This window comes from Plectropomus leopardus, chromosome 18 (genome assembly GCF_026936395.1).
Source record: "Plectropomus leopardus strain MGB_pleo_1.0 chromosome 18, ASM2693639v1, whole genome shotgun sequence".
In the NCBI taxonomy this organism is placed as follows: Eukaryota; Metazoa; Chordata; class Actinopteri; order Perciformes; family Serranidae; genus Plectropomus; species Plectropomus leopardus.
Window position 1 is genome coordinate 23,580,772 of NC_142193.1, and position 18,349 is coordinate 23,599,120.

General features: G+C 38.4%; 1 protein-coding gene across 1 annotated transcript; it reads left to right on the forward strand.

The window, feature by feature from the left end:
• Nucleotides 1-1,757: 1,757 nt before the first annotated feature.
• Nucleotides 1,758-17,861, forward strand: slc6a16a (solute carrier family 6 member 16a). The gene is made up of 12 exons (XM_042505363.2): nt 1,758-2,038; nt 8,266-8,494; nt 9,224-9,381; nt 10,399-10,525; nt 10,610-10,785; nt 11,855-11,965; nt 12,138-12,379; nt 12,514-12,697; nt 13,898-14,099; nt 15,682-15,841; nt 15,936-16,098; nt 16,669-17,861. Exons 1-12 carry the CDS (start codon nt 2,036-2,038, stop codon nt 17,020-17,022), a joined length of 2,109 nt encoding a protein of 702 aa, XP_042361297.1. The 5' UTR covers nt 1,758-2,035; the 3' UTR covers nt 17,023-17,861.
• The last annotated feature ends 488 nt before the right edge of the window (nt 17,862-18,349 follow it).

Genomic DNA, 18,349 nt, shown 5'->3' on the forward strand with positions numbered 1-18,349 from the left:
GGGAGAGGACATGTTCCAGGAATTAAGCCAACAGTTGGCTGAAAGTGCAGTACATGTTAAGGTCAGCTGTGTGACCACAGAGGCTTGGCACTTAAGTGTTTCATATACTATTCTTAAGCTATAGAGCTTTAGCTGTACTGTTTTCTGTGCAAAATTATCTTTTGAAAAATTAGCATTTTGCCCAATACTAAGACAAAAACTTGTCCTTCTATTTTTCAGGACTTCTCTATTAGGGCCTGTTATTGACATAAATGACCCAGTTGACTGTGCAGTGAGTTGGTGGTGATGACTTCGCACAGTTCGTTTCTTTGATTCCACATCTGTTTGACAGCTACTTTGCAGATTAGAATTTTACATACAAACTATATGATTAAGTGAGTTCGAATGAGAATCAATTCACCTCCTCACAGCTATAAACTGCTGTTTGTCATGGGAAAAGTTATATCTGCATTGCCAAAGCAAGTGCGGCGTAAAACCCAAAAACTCTGTACAATAAGTAAAGATAAGTAAAGATGTACCAGAATTCTTTAATGTCAACGTTGCTGCTGTTTGGGTACACCTCTTACACACCCACCAAACAGAAGAAAACATATCTCAAAGCCTATTGCACACCATTTTACACTATTTTAAGAAGCACGTTGTTCAATCTGGAAACTGTAGCAAAATGGTACACACCATTTTGAGATTGAAAATCCCCCAGGAGAAGTTTCAGCTGGTTGCAATCTGCAATCCTCACCACTAGATGACACTAAAACTGACTAAGAAACTAAGAAATGGGACTTAATGAAGAGAAGTTGGCTGATGCATTCTGAGAGGAACAATATTGCAATATATGTGCCTTGTTTGTAATGTTTAATTTCTTTATTATTGTATTATTTAAATGAATTTAACAAATTATTAGTTGATTGGATTATGGATTTGTTAAACTGTATCACTTGTATGGAATATGTTTGTTTTTTTTTGTGCAATTCGTTTGACTGCGACATATTTCTACAAGTTCTTAGTGTTTGTCCAGTAGTGTTGCATTTTGTTTGGGGTATATAAGAAATATAATATTAAATTGCATTTTTACGTATAATACACCAGTATGTGTGTTCTAAACCAAGGTGTTTCAGTATCACTTTAAATTCACAATGTGTCATTGTGTATGGAAAGGAAAGGATGATGATATATACCAGTTCAAGAATAGATGAGGAACTGGTGGCAAAACAGAACAGATTGCAAGGGCAAAAATGCTAGGGCGGCTCTGATTAGCCATTATTCTGTTTTGTATATGGCTTTATGTGGAATTAACTGGGATTGAAATTACAGCTGAGTTTGCTTTTCTCACATAAATCCCTCTGAACTGCCTCTATTGAGTTTTTCTTTACTTTTCTTCTTGCAACAATCAGTCCAGTCAGAGCACTAATATATCTTGAGCTGATGGAAGTTATTTAGGATTTAATTGGGAGTTAATTGAGCGCTTAATTGGCGTAGGCAGGATTTGATCTGCGCTCTCTGGAAGAGACTTGAATTGAGCTGAACTGTACCCTAATTGCACGATTATACGCGCTTTTAGAATTGGCGGTTTTTAATATTTTGTGTCTACATTCGGTATAAAGCAGTACAGTGTGTGTGATTACAGTCAGGGAACACAACTTTCTGCAGGCGTGATTTTGTTAAGTCTCCAGGCTGCGCACCGTAACATGCAGCAGTGTGTATTCTTGTATTGTCCAGCCCAGCTGAGAGTTTTGGGGCAGGGCAGTTCAGCCCCCTCAGTCCTCCCATTGGCTCCATCTGCGTTAACTTCTCCTTCATGTCCTCTCGGGTTGGTAACGACAATTTGTTCCATCGCGTGAAACGTGGCCACAAGTTGTCAAACTTACATGGTCGGGACTTTTCTCCCTATGCAGATTGCATTTGTTAGCCTATAAGCAAAATCAAAGAAAGTAAAAGTTTAAAAGAAGCTTTGTGAGAAAGAGACAAAGTGACGAGCAGGGAAACCAGCGCCAGGACTTCTGGAAACTCTACTCCTGTCTTGGACCTTGCTGTCAGCATGGTATGTCCACAGCACACCGAGGTTCTGCTTTTGCACTGATTAACTTTTTGTGCTCTAATGCCCGAAATTAATCTGCTTTAATTGTTCACATGTTTTTGCGTTTTCCTTTTTTTTCATGTGCGAAGTTTGAGACTCATAGGTTGTATAATGTACCGTTACTAGACTCCATTGTTACTTAATCGGTCATGCATAGGCTTTAAGGCTGTGGTTTGTCCCTCACTTTGGATAATCTCTGCTGTGCAGCTGATTTTCTGTGCAATTGTTCACAGGAACCCCCCAGCTGGCCAATATGTTCAGACACAGATAAGTTTCAAAACCCACAACAGTCAACCTTTACAAGTATGCAACTATAACATCCGCTACATTTGAAATAACAATAAAGAAACTGTATACTATACACCACTTCAGACCTGCAAAAATAAATACGTTAATGAATGAATAAATAAATAAATAAAATAGATACATTAACAATAATAATAGTAGTAATAATAATAGTCGTTTTTATTTTGATGTGTACAGTTAGATTGGTCCCTTCATTTTGTGGTACCCTACTGACTGACATATAACATTGACAACTATAAATTACCTTAAATTAAAGCTTTAAGGCAGCACTTTAAGATTGTAATCACTGTTACACTTTAGATCAAATGTAATGTCAGAGCAGTGGCCTACTGTGCAGTTGTCCACAAACTAACAAATGGCATTATTAGCAGTATGCAGCCTCAAATATATTGCCCCCCATAAACATGTATACTCTTGCAAAATTAAGGTAAAGCATACTGTATAGAGGTATTTTTTCATGGTATCCCATAGGCTGTAAACTACACTGAATGGGGGGGGGGTTATGCAATACTATGGGGAGTGTGGGCAAGCGTATCGTATGTGTATTTGCTTACCTGCACAGGCTGTTGGCATTTTGCCTTTAAATAAGTGTATGTTGGAGTAGATTCTAGCCGTAAAACATGTTGAGACAGGCAGAGAAAGTGACTTATTTGTTGTGATGAACTAGATTATAGCTGGTAATATACTAGCTCCTGCAGCGTCTTGGTGCAGTCCACACCTAATTTATTTGTCTCTGCTTCTCTTAGTTCTTTACATGTAATCCACAAGATTTTTTTTCTGTATTTTGTGGTTGCTAACATGTTTATGCACAGTCACTTGTGTGATGTTTTGCAAAAAGCAGATATATGAGCACTGCAATAGATCTCGCGAGCTGCTCATTTTTAGTCTTGAGCTATTATAAAAGTCAACAGTACTCTTGATTAATTCCTGTTTTGCTGTTTGAGCTTCATCCTGCAGCAGGTGGCCTGAATGAAAGTTAACTATGGCAAGTTACCTGATGAGTGTGATTGTTCAATTTACTTTTGAGCCAAGATGGATGATTACAGAAACATAACTATGTCCTGCAGGCAGATTGCCAAAGAGACTCTGGCTCCTTTTCAAACATGATGTGGACATGTAAAAGTGCACGCATGAAAAGGTCTTTATTCTGGCTGTTTGTGGAGGGCTGGGGTGTCTGCAAACTGAGACGCATGTCCAGTCGTGCTGCGTAAGGCTTATTTTAAAACACATAAATCAAAGTGCTTCACACATTGAAAATGTGTAACAATAATTTATTGCCACTTTATGGCTTTGTAAGCGGAACTGTCCTCTAACATTTCTGAATCATGAAACATGTTCAGTAATGTTTCACTCCTCTCATACAATTTAGGTAGCAGTAAATGTCTGAATACATGAAGGCTACATTTGACTCCACTGGGCTAACAAGAGAAATATAAATCTTTGTACACTGTAAAGCAGTCATGTTGTAGTTTGTAAAGCATTTAATTTTGTTGTTGACACTGTCAGAGGGGTGCTTTGAATTCATTTTATGGTCATTTTTAGGTTGCAGTTAATGTTGTTGTTATAGAAAATGGCATAAATATACTGGTCCTCTATATTTGGATATTCTGGTGTGATGCAGTAGTGTCCAACAAACAAGCAGCAATTTCAAACTTTTATGATGTAGTTTGGGCAGTTTCAGGTTATTGCATTGCATGACATCAAATATGTGTTTCTTTTTGTTTCTGTCTTTTTTTATCACTCTATGCAAATTTAACAGTCTATAAGAACAGATCTAAAGAGTCAGAGTACTAAGAGGGCATTGTTATAAAAAAAGAAAACTGTGGCACAGCTTCACTATATTATCAGCTATAATCTAGAAGCACTGAGATGTTCAAGATCAAATTTAGTCACTTTCTCTTCACCTCTAACCATGTGTCATGATTTGAATCCATCCCAATATACATTTATTTATTTAAAGTAAATCTGCTCACACATTGTACAGGTGTACACAAGCAAATACACATGTTGTGTGCTTCCCCACTCTCCCCATAGTATTGCATAATCTGAATAGCTGTCAGTCATGAAACCACTCACATTATATTATACAACAACACACGACAACTCACACCAAAACTGTCTATATTGATAAAATGCTCTACAGCTAAGGGGAAAAACATGCATTTTGATTTGGGGGTGAACTGTCCCTTTAACATAGTTATCTTCTTTTAGTAGATGCCAGTTAATGGTTGTAAATGCATTGACCCTGATTAGTAAAAACTTCACAGTAAAAAAACTTAATTTATTTATTTTTTTGTTCTGTCTCTGTTCACTGAGGACAAAAGTGTGGTCGCTTGTTTTCCAAATGTACCCAGAGATAGATCCTGGCTGACCAGTAGGCGAAAATTTACAACCACTCTGTGTGTGTGCTTTGTGCCTCTCAGTGTGTGTGTGCTGGGGGAAGGGGGCTATGGGGCAAGAAGATAATTTAAGGTTAGCCAAGTATAGGAAAGGAGAAATATACTGTAGTTTTTCTCCTAAAAGACTGTAACAAGGCCCACAACTGAAGAATAAGCATGCAGAGTTTCTTTGAAGCTGTGTGAAAAGTGTAAATTGGTTGAAAAAAACTACAAGATGACCTTATTTAGACTTGCTGTATTGTTGAGGAGCAATTGAGGAAACACTGAAATATCCAAACACGTACATCTGACCAAGGTTTGCATTTTATCAGCATTTATATACAGATCTGTTTGAATGACAAACTTTACATTTTGTGTTCATGTTGGTTCTCTTGTTTTCAGTCGTTTTGAAGGGCTTTTCTTTTTCTTTGAAAGGAAAGAGCTCCACCACCAAGGTTAATCACACATCTGATAGCCCAACTTTATCAGTTCACAATATAATAATACAGAATCAGGCTCTGGTAACCTTGGTCAATTGCTATCCAAGGTTAGCTGAATCTGGAGGTAACTAGGGCTGCAATTAGCAATTATTTTCATCGATTAATGATAATAGTTTAGTCTACAATGTCCAAAAATATTGATATCTTAACATTAGGGGTCAACTGCCGATAACGGTTATTAGTAGTAAATGAGACCGATAACCAATATTTGGAATCGATATGCATTTACAAAAAAAAAAAAATCTGTCTGCCAATATTTAGAAATTTCAATGTAACAAACTCCAACACAAAACTTTTTAAAAATGCCATAAGCAAATATTTAATCAAAGCTGAAGGCTGAACTTTTTTTAAATAAAGTCAAGTGAAAGTTTGAAGAAAAAGAATAATAAATGAAAGCTTAGTAGATAGCTAATAAAAGTTCCTCCCATGCTGACACTTTCTTTGCACTTTTTAATTAATTAATTTTACAGACGATCATTAAAATTAAATGCTGATACAGATACTCTGCAAAATGTAAAATATCAGCCCCAATAATCATCCAGGCCGATAATCTGCCGACCTTTACTTCAAACGTCTTGCTCTGTTGGACTATTAGCTCAAACCCAAAGAGGTTTAGGGAAGAACCAGTGAATGTTTGGTTTATCTCAATTCATAACCTGTATGATTACTTGATTTTTGAAAATTGTTGCAAATAAATTTTCCCAATTACTGACTCCTCTATCAACCAATGAATCAGTTTAGCTCATTATGTAACATTTAATGGTGTTTGACACACGTGACTGACAAAACAAAAGTTTTTGTTGGTCCATGATAAGAGTCCTCAAAATGTTGACAAATTCTAACAGACTTTCTCCTGCCTTGTTACCAACTATATCCACCACATGGTTCACCCATGCACCTCGGCACCACCCACAGTGTGAACCAATGTAAACCGAACACCTCCCACTGGATTCCCCCACCCACACGACACCAAAGACTATCCCTCCTTCACCCAGCCAGAGGTCTGCCTCATGGCTAACTGCTCATACCAACTTCCCTCCTCTCTATTTGTGTACGCAAGCATATTTCAGTCACTCTCGCACACTCTTCTATGCATGTGTGTATACATATTTGTGAAATCACCTGACATATCTGGCCATGTGTCCTGCACGTACCAGCCACGTTCTTCTCTGGGTCATACAGCTCCTGTAACTTTCCATTCTCAAAAGCTGATACCAGCAGTGGCACAGCGAGGACATGTCCTTAAGCCAAGTTAAGACATTTTGGATCTAGCCCGCGCATTTGAGCTGACTTTGTTGGTGAGAGTGTGGAGGTCAAGTGTAGTCTGACGATCTCATGTTTTTGAGCAAAGAGAGTTTACTGACGCAGAATATTCTGGTGGTCTAATCACCTTTTATTTCGATAATATTCTTATAACAAACTACAATACATAACACATACAATCATCTATTCCTTGAAAATGTTGCCTAAAGATGCAATTATTGACAGTGTAAACTTATAGTCTTTTGCAGGGCAGGTCGAGTAATCAAATTTGATTTTCAATGATGATCTTGGTCTCCAACGATTATAAAAAAATAAGCTAATGAAGAGAAAACAATTATTGTGCTGGATTCCATTTTGCAGTTATCCCCCTCACTGTGTTTTGTGTTATAAATCCAACCTACCCCTTTCCTTAAAAGTGGTGTGCTTTGACCCCTTCCTAAAAACCCAAACTCTATCTCTGTGGCATGTTTAGTTTGGCTTGAGCCTTTTTTGCAGCTGAATTATATAAACAATAAAAATTAATCTAAATTAATAAATGCATGATGTTTTCTAACTCAATATTTAATGGTGTTAAATAATTTCTCTCAATACTGACCAAATTAATCATATTTTTGATTCTTGCCATAATTGAGCAGCGGTAGTCTATGCTCTACCAAACAACATATTGTTATTGATGTTAAAGTTGTGTACCCTAAAATTTCAGTCTTGTTATGTTATGTCATAAGGTGTGGTGACTGGTGGTATCAGCGAGTACTGAATAATGATTAATACATCACGTTTTCTTACTGTTTCACAAGAAAACCCAGCTGAGTTTTGCCAGTTGAATTGAATTTTAATGTGATGCAGCACCAGCAGGAAATGTTGGGTTTGCATGAGAAGCAACTTAACACAGCTTTGAAACGGCTGTGGGACAGTAAGCTGTAAGTACGACCGAAAGTAAAATTCTGCATCATTTCCTGTGAGTTCCTTATCAATGTAAAGGAATTTTGAATCCAGCGTAAGCATGGAGGACTCTGCCACTAACAATAAAAACTACTTTTGTGAAATAAATGAAATGTAAAAACACTGATTGGCAAAAACAAAAAATTGCAGCCATAAATAGTTTAAAATACAGGGTTCATTTCATGAAAAACATTTCTACAAAGTTATTATAACATTGCTTTGCTTTTTAAAAAAAAAATACTTATGTTTTTGCGCTACCCCCTTTGCTATTGTAATGCTGCAGATTTCACCGCTGTGGGGCCAAAAAACAAATGATCTTTTTTTGTTTTATTTGTAAACCGCTCATTGTACAGACAGGATCTCATATTATTCTCCTTGTTTATTTATGAAATTGAAGAGCCGGATGAGTTACAGTGCATATGTCTTACTAATGTGTTTTCACGTGTCAGATGAGGGGTGGAGGCCGTGCACGTTTTCATTCCCTCCTCCAGACTCTCAGTGGTCTTTAGTCATTTCTTGCAGACACTGCGCAGCTTGTTCAAAACTGTTGTGGTTCCTGATAAATGATAAGCTGGACACGATGGGTATCTGCAGACATGTTGAAGGCACTTAAACACATGTTGCATGTGATTCAAAACTTATTGTTTGCAGGTGTGCGTGGAATATTTCATCTTTATGCATATCTTTTCTTCTTCTTTTCTTTGCAAAAAATATGTTTACGTTCATCGGTCGATAAGAAACTTTATGTCAGCTGATTATTAATGGCTGTCATTAATTTTCTTTCTTCTTTGTTTATGAAAAGACGGAGAAACCTCCCCTGGACAGCAACGAGGAGGACGTAGCCTGGCTGGGCGAGGGCCAGTCTGAAACTCAGCTTGCAGCTGGGCTCGGTCCAGATGGAGCTGAAGCATCTGATGCAGACCGGCCAGCATGGGACTCTAAGATCCAGTATGTGCTGGCCCAGGTGGGGTTCAGTGTGGGCCTGGGGAATGTGTGGAGGTTTCCATATCTTTGCCACCAAAATGGAGGAGGTGAGTGTCTGAGGGCCCTTACACAGTTAGTGTCTGGCTGTTGGAGAGCACCCATCCTAGTTTTTGCAGTGTGTCCCGCACTGTTAGCCTTTGTCGGCCCTTGTTGGCCTTTGAATAGCTGTTTTCAGGCAGATTCAGCATATTTAATGGTCGTCAGACCCAGCTGAGCCCATCAGTGAGTGAAATCACTCAGTGCAAGAGAAGGAAGATGGAAGTTAGGGAAGCAAACAACATCTAAAGTCAAGAGGGTGTGAGACCAAAACAACAGAGATTATTGTTTAGCCAGTAAGCTCTTTAGCAGAAAAGGTTTGAAAATGTTTGTTATTGTTCACTGGCACACGTGAAATTTAATTTTTTCTTTCAACATAAAGTTGTGTTATTAATGCACTAACTGGCGTCATGACGGTCTTCTGGTTTAATGACGAATACAGAATACCACTGCCTGCTTGTAAGGAGGTATTTTCTGTCACACAGGCACAGAATGTACGTACAAGATGGCTCTGGTCTTTGCAGTGTGTTTCCAAAAAATATGTGTATTTAACTTGTTGGCTTTGACTGATTGATCACAGTTGCTCTTTGAAAACCAGTAACTGACAACTTAAAGTTTTTTATATGAGTTTTTCTATGCTGAAAAGTAAAGCAAAAATAAGACAACATAACACATAAAAAGAAAAATTTGTTCAAATATAAATGCCTTCATGCTTTCAAATCTTCCTTCCCTCTCTCCAGGGGCCTTCATGCTGCTGTATGTTTTTCTTTTGCTGATTGTGGGAGTTCCACTGTTTTTTATGGAGTTGGCGGCCGGCCAGAGTATACGACAGGGCAGCATCGGAGTGTGGAAGCACATCTCCCCAAAGCTAGCAGGGATTGGTTACTCCAGCTGCATGGTGAGGATTTGTTTATTTTTTGTTCCCTTTTTTCTGTTTTGGGTTTGAGATCATAATGTTCATGTATGAGTGAAATGTTGGATTAGTTGTGAGTTGGGGGACAAATAAAACCCAAAGTGGGGAATCAACAAATCAGAATCAGAAATGCTTTATTGATCCCCGGGGGGGAAATTGTGGTTCGTTACAGTCGCTCTGATGCCAGCATGAAGAATTATAGCAAGTATATATCTTTACACACACTTCAGCAAACGTTTACTGATAATATCTCTGCTAGACTGCTGTGGTTCAGTAGCTGACCGTCTGTCTCATGTTTGGGCTTTAAAGATCACCAATATTTTGACATGAGCCCCAGAACAAAAAGATTCATAAGCATGAATGTCTTCCTCCATTGGTCTCATTAAAAAGCCACTGCATGTATACTACCTCATTAATCACCTCTCTGTAAACAACTTTCTTTTTTTATTACTAGCCACACTGTCTGTATACTTAAAGAAAGGACCCTAATGACATCCTGCCATGCTGTAATGTGAGAGAGGTGGTGCACTGAAGTGCTGGCAGTTTGTTGCGTAACACTTTTCTGTACAGACAAGAAACAGCAAACAGAGTGGCCAAGAACTTTCTGTGCACATACGGCATACAGACGTGTACTTGTGTGCATAGACGCCCATGTTTTTTTTTTTTTTTAACTTCTTTTCCAAAAAGCCTCATTGCTCTGTAAGTCCCAGTCAGTGTCACAAATCATTACAGCCACACTTGAAGCATACAGTGTCAACAGGCTCATTATAACTGTTGGGTCATGCGTACATGAAATCAGAAAAAAAAAATAAATCCTATTTTAGGTCACTTGATGTTTGCTGTTTTCACATGGAAAACAAATTGTTAACCTTGAAATAACATTTCACAGACTGCACACCATACAGGTCAGCACATACTGCATCCAATATCACAAAAAGACTTGCTATGTAAATACTGAAAATTTATAAGTAAATCATTAATGAGCTCTTTCTTCTCCCCTAGGTGTGTTTTTATGTGGCTCTTTACTACAACGTTATCATTGCATGGAGCTTGTTCTACATGGGAAATTCTTTTCAGTATCCCCTGCCGTGGGAGCAGTGTCCAATCGATGCCACCACCAATGAGACAGGTGCTGACAGAGCTGAGAAGTTGATAAAAATTAGATTTCATGTAGATGCCAAATATCTATAATGTTGTCTGTCCTAATCAACAGTGAAAGAGTGCGCAAGTTCTTCTGCAACGTCATATTTCTGGTTTCGGAAAGCCCTTAACATCACAAATTCTATTGAAGAGTCTGGAGAGTTTAACCCCATCATGACAGGCTGTTTATTGGCTGCTTGGGCAATAGTCTCCTTGGCTATGATCAAGGGCATCAAGTCCTCTGCAAAAGTAAGTAAACCTCTCCTCTCTTTGTCAGCCCAATAATAACCTACTCAGTTTTATGCTTGTATCTCTGTTAAAGGAAGACTATAACTTGTTCACTTTCTGGCGGAGAGTTAGATGAGAAAATTCATACCACAAAATATGCCAAAGCATCAGTGCCAAAAACTGCAGTTCCTCAAATGACCACTGGAGGCTGGCTCCAGGAGGGAGTCAGTCCCCATAGAGCCCCATCTTAAAATAACCAAATTTAATGCAGAAATAAACAGGTTTATAGCCTTGTACAAACATAGTTTTAGTATCTTGTGAACTCAGCCGTTTAAATGTTATTTAGACTTAAAGTGAGTGACAGCGACATTTTTGGTTTAGTAACATAACCATGGCATAACCCAAGATATACAGACTATAGGTGCTGCCAAAGCTGTGGCTATTTGTTTTAGAATTTTTCGTTATTTATTAAAGTAGTAAACTGGATATTGAGATTTTGTGTTACTATTTTGTTTTAATGGTTTTAAGACTTTTTTTCTTGAGTAAAAAAATAGCAGTAGCATTATCATATTTAACCATAGACTGTAATTACACCAAGCTAGCAGCTAGCATTAGCGTTAGCTCCAACCTCTCGTCCAACTATAATCACTTCTCATTACTTAAAAAAAAAAAAAAAATCACGGTGGCTATGTTATAGTTGGTCCTGGCCCTATCCAAAGGCAACAAAATCCATCTATCAACACTCTTAAAGATCAGCCAAGTAATCGTTTGGAACATGTAAAATGGTGAATTGTAATTTTTACATGTTGGTTTTTGTATCAAATAAAGAAACAAATAATGTGTGAATTAGTAACCTCTAGAGGCATTTTTTGTTACCTCCGGATTGAGTCAGACAAGCTGCGTTCCCGTTTCCAATCTTGATGCTAAGCTAAGATAAGTAGATCCATTACATCATATGTGGCAGGCAGACATAAGAGTGGTATCAGTCTTTTCACTCAACTCTCCATCAAAAAGCAAATAAGCCCAAAATGGAAAGCTATTCCTCTACTGGCACATAAATCATCTCCCATTTTTTTCCCCCAAAACTTAGGTAATGTACTTTTCCTCAGTCTTTCCCTATGTGGTGCTCTTTATTTTCCTGATCAGAGGGTTGATGTTGGACGGCGCGATGGAGGGAATCACCTATATGTTTTATCCTAAAGTAAGCACAGATTTCATTGTGTGTTTGATCACATTCATGTCTTGATATTTATTGTTGTCTGAGGAATACCAAGTAAAAAATGTTTAGAGTGTATTTAACACTTGCTTCAATTTGTAGCCTTTATAATAATTAAGACTTAATGAGATCTTATTTTGTGGTATTTTTCTTTCAGCTGGAAATTTGGGGTAATGTGCAGGTGTGGCGCCAGGCTGCTACACAAGTGTTTTTCGCCCTCGGACTGGGCTATGGCTCCGTTATTGCATATTCTTCCTACAACCCAGTCCACAACAACTGCCACAGGGACGCGCTGATGGTCTCCGGCATCAACTTCATGACCTCAGTGCTGGCCTCACTGGTAGTTTTCGTCGTGCTGGGTTTCCGCGCCAAGACTATCGCACAGCGCTGTGTGGCTGAGTACGGATGTGTACATGTGACTATTGGAGATTGAAAATGTTATTTGACTGGTCTCGATAAATATTCACGATTAACTGTAACATTGGAGTGAATGTCTATCTTATATTTTATTTTTGCACTTAAACCCCTTGCAGAAATCTTGGTCTTCTAAGCCTCATGTCATCAAACCAGCCCTCTGCTGGCCTTGGTTGGCCTGGAATCAACATAACAGATCCAAGCTCTGTGTCTATAGCTGAGTACAGAGAGTGGTACAGCCACCACAGCTCCATGGTGGGGGCTAACATCACTGACTGCAATATGGAGGAAGAGATGAATAAGGTATACTTGTTATTACGTCATGATTTTTTTCTGTTGTTTTTTTATCTTTTTTATCATAAAATTCTGCAGGTTTCCTTGTTTTCCTTGTCTATCCTTGAATATTTTCCCCCTGTTCCTGTCATGGTTGTACCTGTCAGGCCACTCTTGTTTTACTGATTTTTTTTCTCCAATTAAAAAAAAAAAAAAAGATATCCCTGAGAAATAATTTTAATTGACTTTCTTTATTTAGGGGTTAGACTTAAGTCATAGCATACTTCACAAAGAGATTAAAAAAAAGTATATCCACTAATATGTAGTGACCACTGCTATCAGCCCTATTGTTCAACACTAAGATGTAACCGGTTTTGTGTCACTGGTGAAAATCTGATTTATTTATTTTTTAGCCATCAAGTACCATGAAAAGTTTTGATGCCACTGCCTTTTCAAAAATACATTTTCGAGAGAGAAAATAACTGCCACATGTTGCTTTATGACGAAGAAAAAAAATTACAGATTCAACAAAGATGGATATTTCAATAACAATAGTAAGAAGGTTTGGTGCTGAGGTTCCCAGGACCCCCGAGGCATCTGTGAGGCACTTAAAAATATCCAGCTGGCAAGAGGAAGAAAACATGTGGGACACAGTATCTAGTATATCTCCTGGAGAGATGGGAGCAAGCTGTGATGGAAGAGTGAAAGTAGAAACTAAAGAAACAGAGGATGGGGTACAAAAAGTCATCTTATCTAATAGTGTTTGTTTTACTGAAGAAAACTACTAAAACCCACTGCAGAGACTACTACAGGAGTACTTCTGGTGGTGTTATTGAATTAATACTACAAATAGGACTCAGGATTGGGTAATGTCACATATCGCTGCTGTTGCTCTAAAATTACTATTTTTCAGGAATTAGGAAAAAAGCGCTGTGTTTGTAGAAGGATTCAAAGGAGATAGGAGGTTTAGTCACAAGCTTTCTTAAATATTTTTTTTAAAAATCCACTGTTAGACGTAGAGGGGAACCAGTAGACTTAATTTATGAAAAAAAAAATGAAAATAGTGAAACGCGAAGATTCAAGGTTTGCACACGACAACAACGATATCCTATTTTATCTTTGGGTGTGCATAATCTTAATATTTGTTTGCAATTTTCGGTCTACATTTATAAAATTCTTGTTGAGACTTATTCCCATTTTCTTTTCTGTCCTCCCTTCGTGTGAGCGTAGGGTGTTGAAGGGACGGGCCTGGCATTCATAGCATTCACTGAGGTGATGGCCCTTTTCCCTGCCAGTCCCTTCTGGTCCACACTGTTCTTCCTGATGCTGCTCAACCTGGGCCTCAGCACCATGTTTGGGACTATGCAGGGAATCCTCACACCTCTCATGGACAATTTTAGCGTCTTGGGCCGCCATCGGACCCTCCTCACTGGTAACGTACACAAGTAAAAAAAAAAACTCACACAGTGCTTTATACTGAAGGCGCTTATCATCATCTCATCATGCATTTGGTTGTGCATGTGTGTGTATCTGTATGTTTACAGCTAATCTCACAAACTACTGGATCAATCAGCTTAATATTTTGTGTGCACTGTATGCTCGGGGATCTCTCATGGTTGTGGTAATTGAAATTTTTTGAAAAATTGTGTAATTAACAATTTTATACTGTCGTTGATAGCTGACTCATCACTCCTCTTGACCAGCTGGTAGGGGCCAGTTTTTCAGAAATCAACTTGACTCAATGCAATAGGCCTTACTGTCTATTGCAGGCCAAATTTTGGCCTTTTTTATAGTTAAAAAACTGACACCCATAGAAAGGTTTGGTCTCATTTTGCACTAAAGCATATGCAGATTATTCCGTACCGATTATGTCGTGATCCACTAAAGTTAGGTATGTCACAAGATGAATAAGTGCCTGTTTTTGTTATTTTTGGCACCATCTTGACTGTAAGGCAGCCAGAAAGGACACTTCCCCCAGGCTCAATTGCGACCAGATTTTGTTCTGTCACTGCGTCATACCACACCGGGAGCATTTCAGAAGCAGCCTGCCAGATTTTGTAGACTTTCAGGTTTCCTTGATAATTCTTCTTCTGCTTTAAGTAAATAATCAGGCTATGTAGCTAAATAATTTTTTTTTTTTTGTCTCTTTAAATTGTTCTTATTGCTGTTATTTCCTACTTTGTTGTGTTGTAGTCTACAGAAAGAGTCGATACAAGCCAAAGCCCAGTCATGAATGACATGGATCAGATGAAGACTTCTGGCTGTGTTTTAGTCATTAAAAATAAATCTATTCTCATAATTACAGTGTCTATATTTCACATACTGTTAGCATCTGTTAGCAGGAAAACTCGATATGTTCTGTTTAACCACCATAGCTCTGTCAAAAATAGCCAAGGCGTGTATTTTTATGCTTCTGACAAACCTCTGAAACACAGTGTGGCGCCTCCACTGAAAAAACAAGGATTGTCGAGAGTGGTTGCGATCATCTCACGCGGCAGCTTGGTAGAGATATGCACTGGACTGAGTGTATTTTCAAGTTTTCGTTAGAGATTGCTCTTGTCCAGGTGGTTAGGATGAAGATTTCTACAGTAAAAATGTAAGTCCTCTCTTTGCAGGAACTTAAGTCACTCGAGTTCAGAGCTGATTAAAATGACTTTAAAGTTGTTTTTTGGTGTCCAGCTAAATAATTTTTGGCATAATATCATTAAAGAGGCAATTCTTTTTGTTATGTTTTTTTCTACATAAAATTTGAACTTAAATCTGACCTTTAGCCTTGATCTTATTTTGAAGTTAAGGCACTGTCACAAAATAGATCAGGTCTCTATTGTTCCACAGTAAAGGCCTTGTGCATTTTCACAGTAGTGGCTATAAGCTTGACAGCATGTTCTTCTTTTTTTTTATCTGCATCTGCATCTTGAGACTAATAAAATCAGTTTGCAGTTAATGAAAAATCATTAAAAGGTTCAAATATCTACTATTTTCCAACCCTGCCTGCCTTCTTGTTTGTTTTTCAGTGTCCAGCTGTGTTTTGGGGTTCCTAATAGGACTGTTGTTCACTCAGCGCTCAGGCAACTATTTTGTGACGATGTTCGATGACTACTCTGCAACTCTACCATTAGTCATAGTAGTAGTCTTTGAAACCATTAGTGTGGCGTGGGTATATGGAACAGATCGGTAAGAAATCAGCTTTTTGCTATTCAATTATTTTTATCATTTCATTATTTGTTATTTTGAAAAGATGTATCACCTGTGTTTCCCCTCACTGCAGTTTCCTGGATGACATTGAAGTCATGCTCAAATGGCGCCCTCCAGTGGTGTACAAATATCTTTGGAAATATGTGTGTCTGCTGGCGATGGTTGGTCTTCTTGCTGCTAGTTTGTTGCGCATGGTCTTCAAAAGGCCCACATACACCGCCTGGAATCAAGCCACGGTAAGATACTGCACTGCTCTCTGTCCCACGCTGAAAACTTAAATCTAAAAATTCTCTTATAGGTTTCAATATACGTGACATTCACCAAGATTTGTAAATTTGTACAACTGTCCCTAATAACTATAATAATCAACTCAACATATTACTTCTATTGTCAATGTGTTTTGATGTCTCAATTATTTTGTTTAAAAATGACCATTTGCATATCTACTAGGCTACTCATGCCATATTACCTTATTTTTTTATGAAATTTTTTAAGAAATCATAGTTTTCTGGAAAAAAAAATTGACCATTTTTCATGAGTGTTTTCTTCAATTATTATGAATTTTCTCAGTTTTTGAGATTCTTCACTCACTGTGGAGGCCTGTGAGAAAAATGTTTTCTTCAGAAGTTCAACATAACAGGGTTACTAAATATGCAAATAGTCATTTTGCCGATGAAGTCTTTAATCTCAACTTGTCTATTTTTTCAGTCTCGCCAACAAAAGTAAGGGACTTATTTGTACTTTGTTAAAGATGGTTAAGTCTTGAGCAGTACTGTGCCTGCTCATGCCTGTCTCCCTCTCTTCAGGGCTCTGAGGTCAGTCTCGAGTACCCCGGCTGGGCTCTTGCTATGATCGTCATGCTGATAGTCTTTGCCAGCTTGCCCGTGCCTATTGGCTACATTCATTCCACACTGAAAAACCGCAGGGGCCGCATCACTGGCTCTGAGGAGGGAGGCGGCCAGGAGATGCACCGCGAGTTGTACACCAAGTGCAGCTCGACTGAGCTGCTGGATTCCAACTCCCACCTCCGAGTTACTTCTGAGGAAGAGGAGGCTCACCCCAGGACTGCCTTCCTACCGCTGGGCAACGAACACTACCGGCTTCTGCCCCAGCAGGAGGATGATGAAGATGATGATGATGAACAAGATACAGGGGTGTGAGCATGGCAGTCGGAGGATGAAATGTTTAGATGTTGAACCTCAGAAAGTGTACAAGCCAGACCCTGCAAGAGAGATTGCAAAGTGAAGGGAGAGCAGAATTATTCTTAATCAAAGGAAGAGTCGTTGGGAGGCACCCATTCATAATATTCAGCAAGCTCTACAGCGTTGACAAGCCAAAGTTATTCTAACTATTTATATTTTTAAAGATACATTACCAGTCAAATTAAAAGGCTTTTAAGATTCTGTAGTAACTACAACTCTTCCTTGTACCTCACTCCATTCATTTTCTGAACTGCTCAAAGTGTTCAGAAAGTAAAAACACTCACATATACTTGGGAAAGAAATAAGCTGCTATATTTGAAACAAGGAGTTCTTGAAAGGTTTTAAAAATTGACAAGCTTCCACCGTGTCAAATTAGTCTTTTGTTTCTTATTTTATGTTGAGTAAAACCTGAATAATAAGGAAGGCAGCAATGGACAATGTACGCTTTATGATGAGTAATTTTAGTTTGAAGCCAAGTATGGATTTGCATGAAAACATTCTACCTTGCGCAACTGTGATGCGTGTTTGAGAGTGTGCCTGTGTGTCTGTTTGTACATTTACGTTCGTTTCTGTTGTGAATCAGTTTGGATGTGAAATAACAGGTGTTAATATGTCTGTAAAATAACTTTATTTTAAATTTTGTGAGTATCATTTTACCTCATATGACCACAGCAATGTTTTTACATGTGTTGACAAAGTGCTCAGTGTAGCAGTATTGTACTGTACTGTACTGTACTGTATTGTACTGTACTGTACTAGATGAGGACTTAATAAACCTCTAGATGGCAGCAACCTTATTGGATGATGCCTTTTTATGATTTATACGTCACTCAAACCTGTTAACACAAAAGATAATATAGATAAAAATGTAGAGTATGCACATAGGATTTGATGTGTTTTGGCCGTTGTGGCTCTGGAGGTACAGCGGGTTGTCCACTAATCGTAGGATCAGTGGTTTGATCCCCTGTTCCCCCAGTCCGCTTGTCAAAGTATCCTTGGGCCCCAAATTTCTGTGTGTGTGTGCAACTGTTTCAGCTGTGTATGAGGTGGCACCTTGTATGGTAGCCTCGGCCACCAGTGTGTGTGTGAAAGCACTTTAAGTGCTTGGAAGACTAGAAAGGCACTATGCAATTTCAAGTCCATTTACCATTTATTTTAGGAAACTTAAACCAGAGTAAATATTTTGACTTTTAGGCAATTTAGTTTTTTTTTCTGGGCAGTGCAAATTATCATGTCCATGTGCCTTTTACAGTGGGGGGCTTTGGTGGGACTGACCATTGTAAAT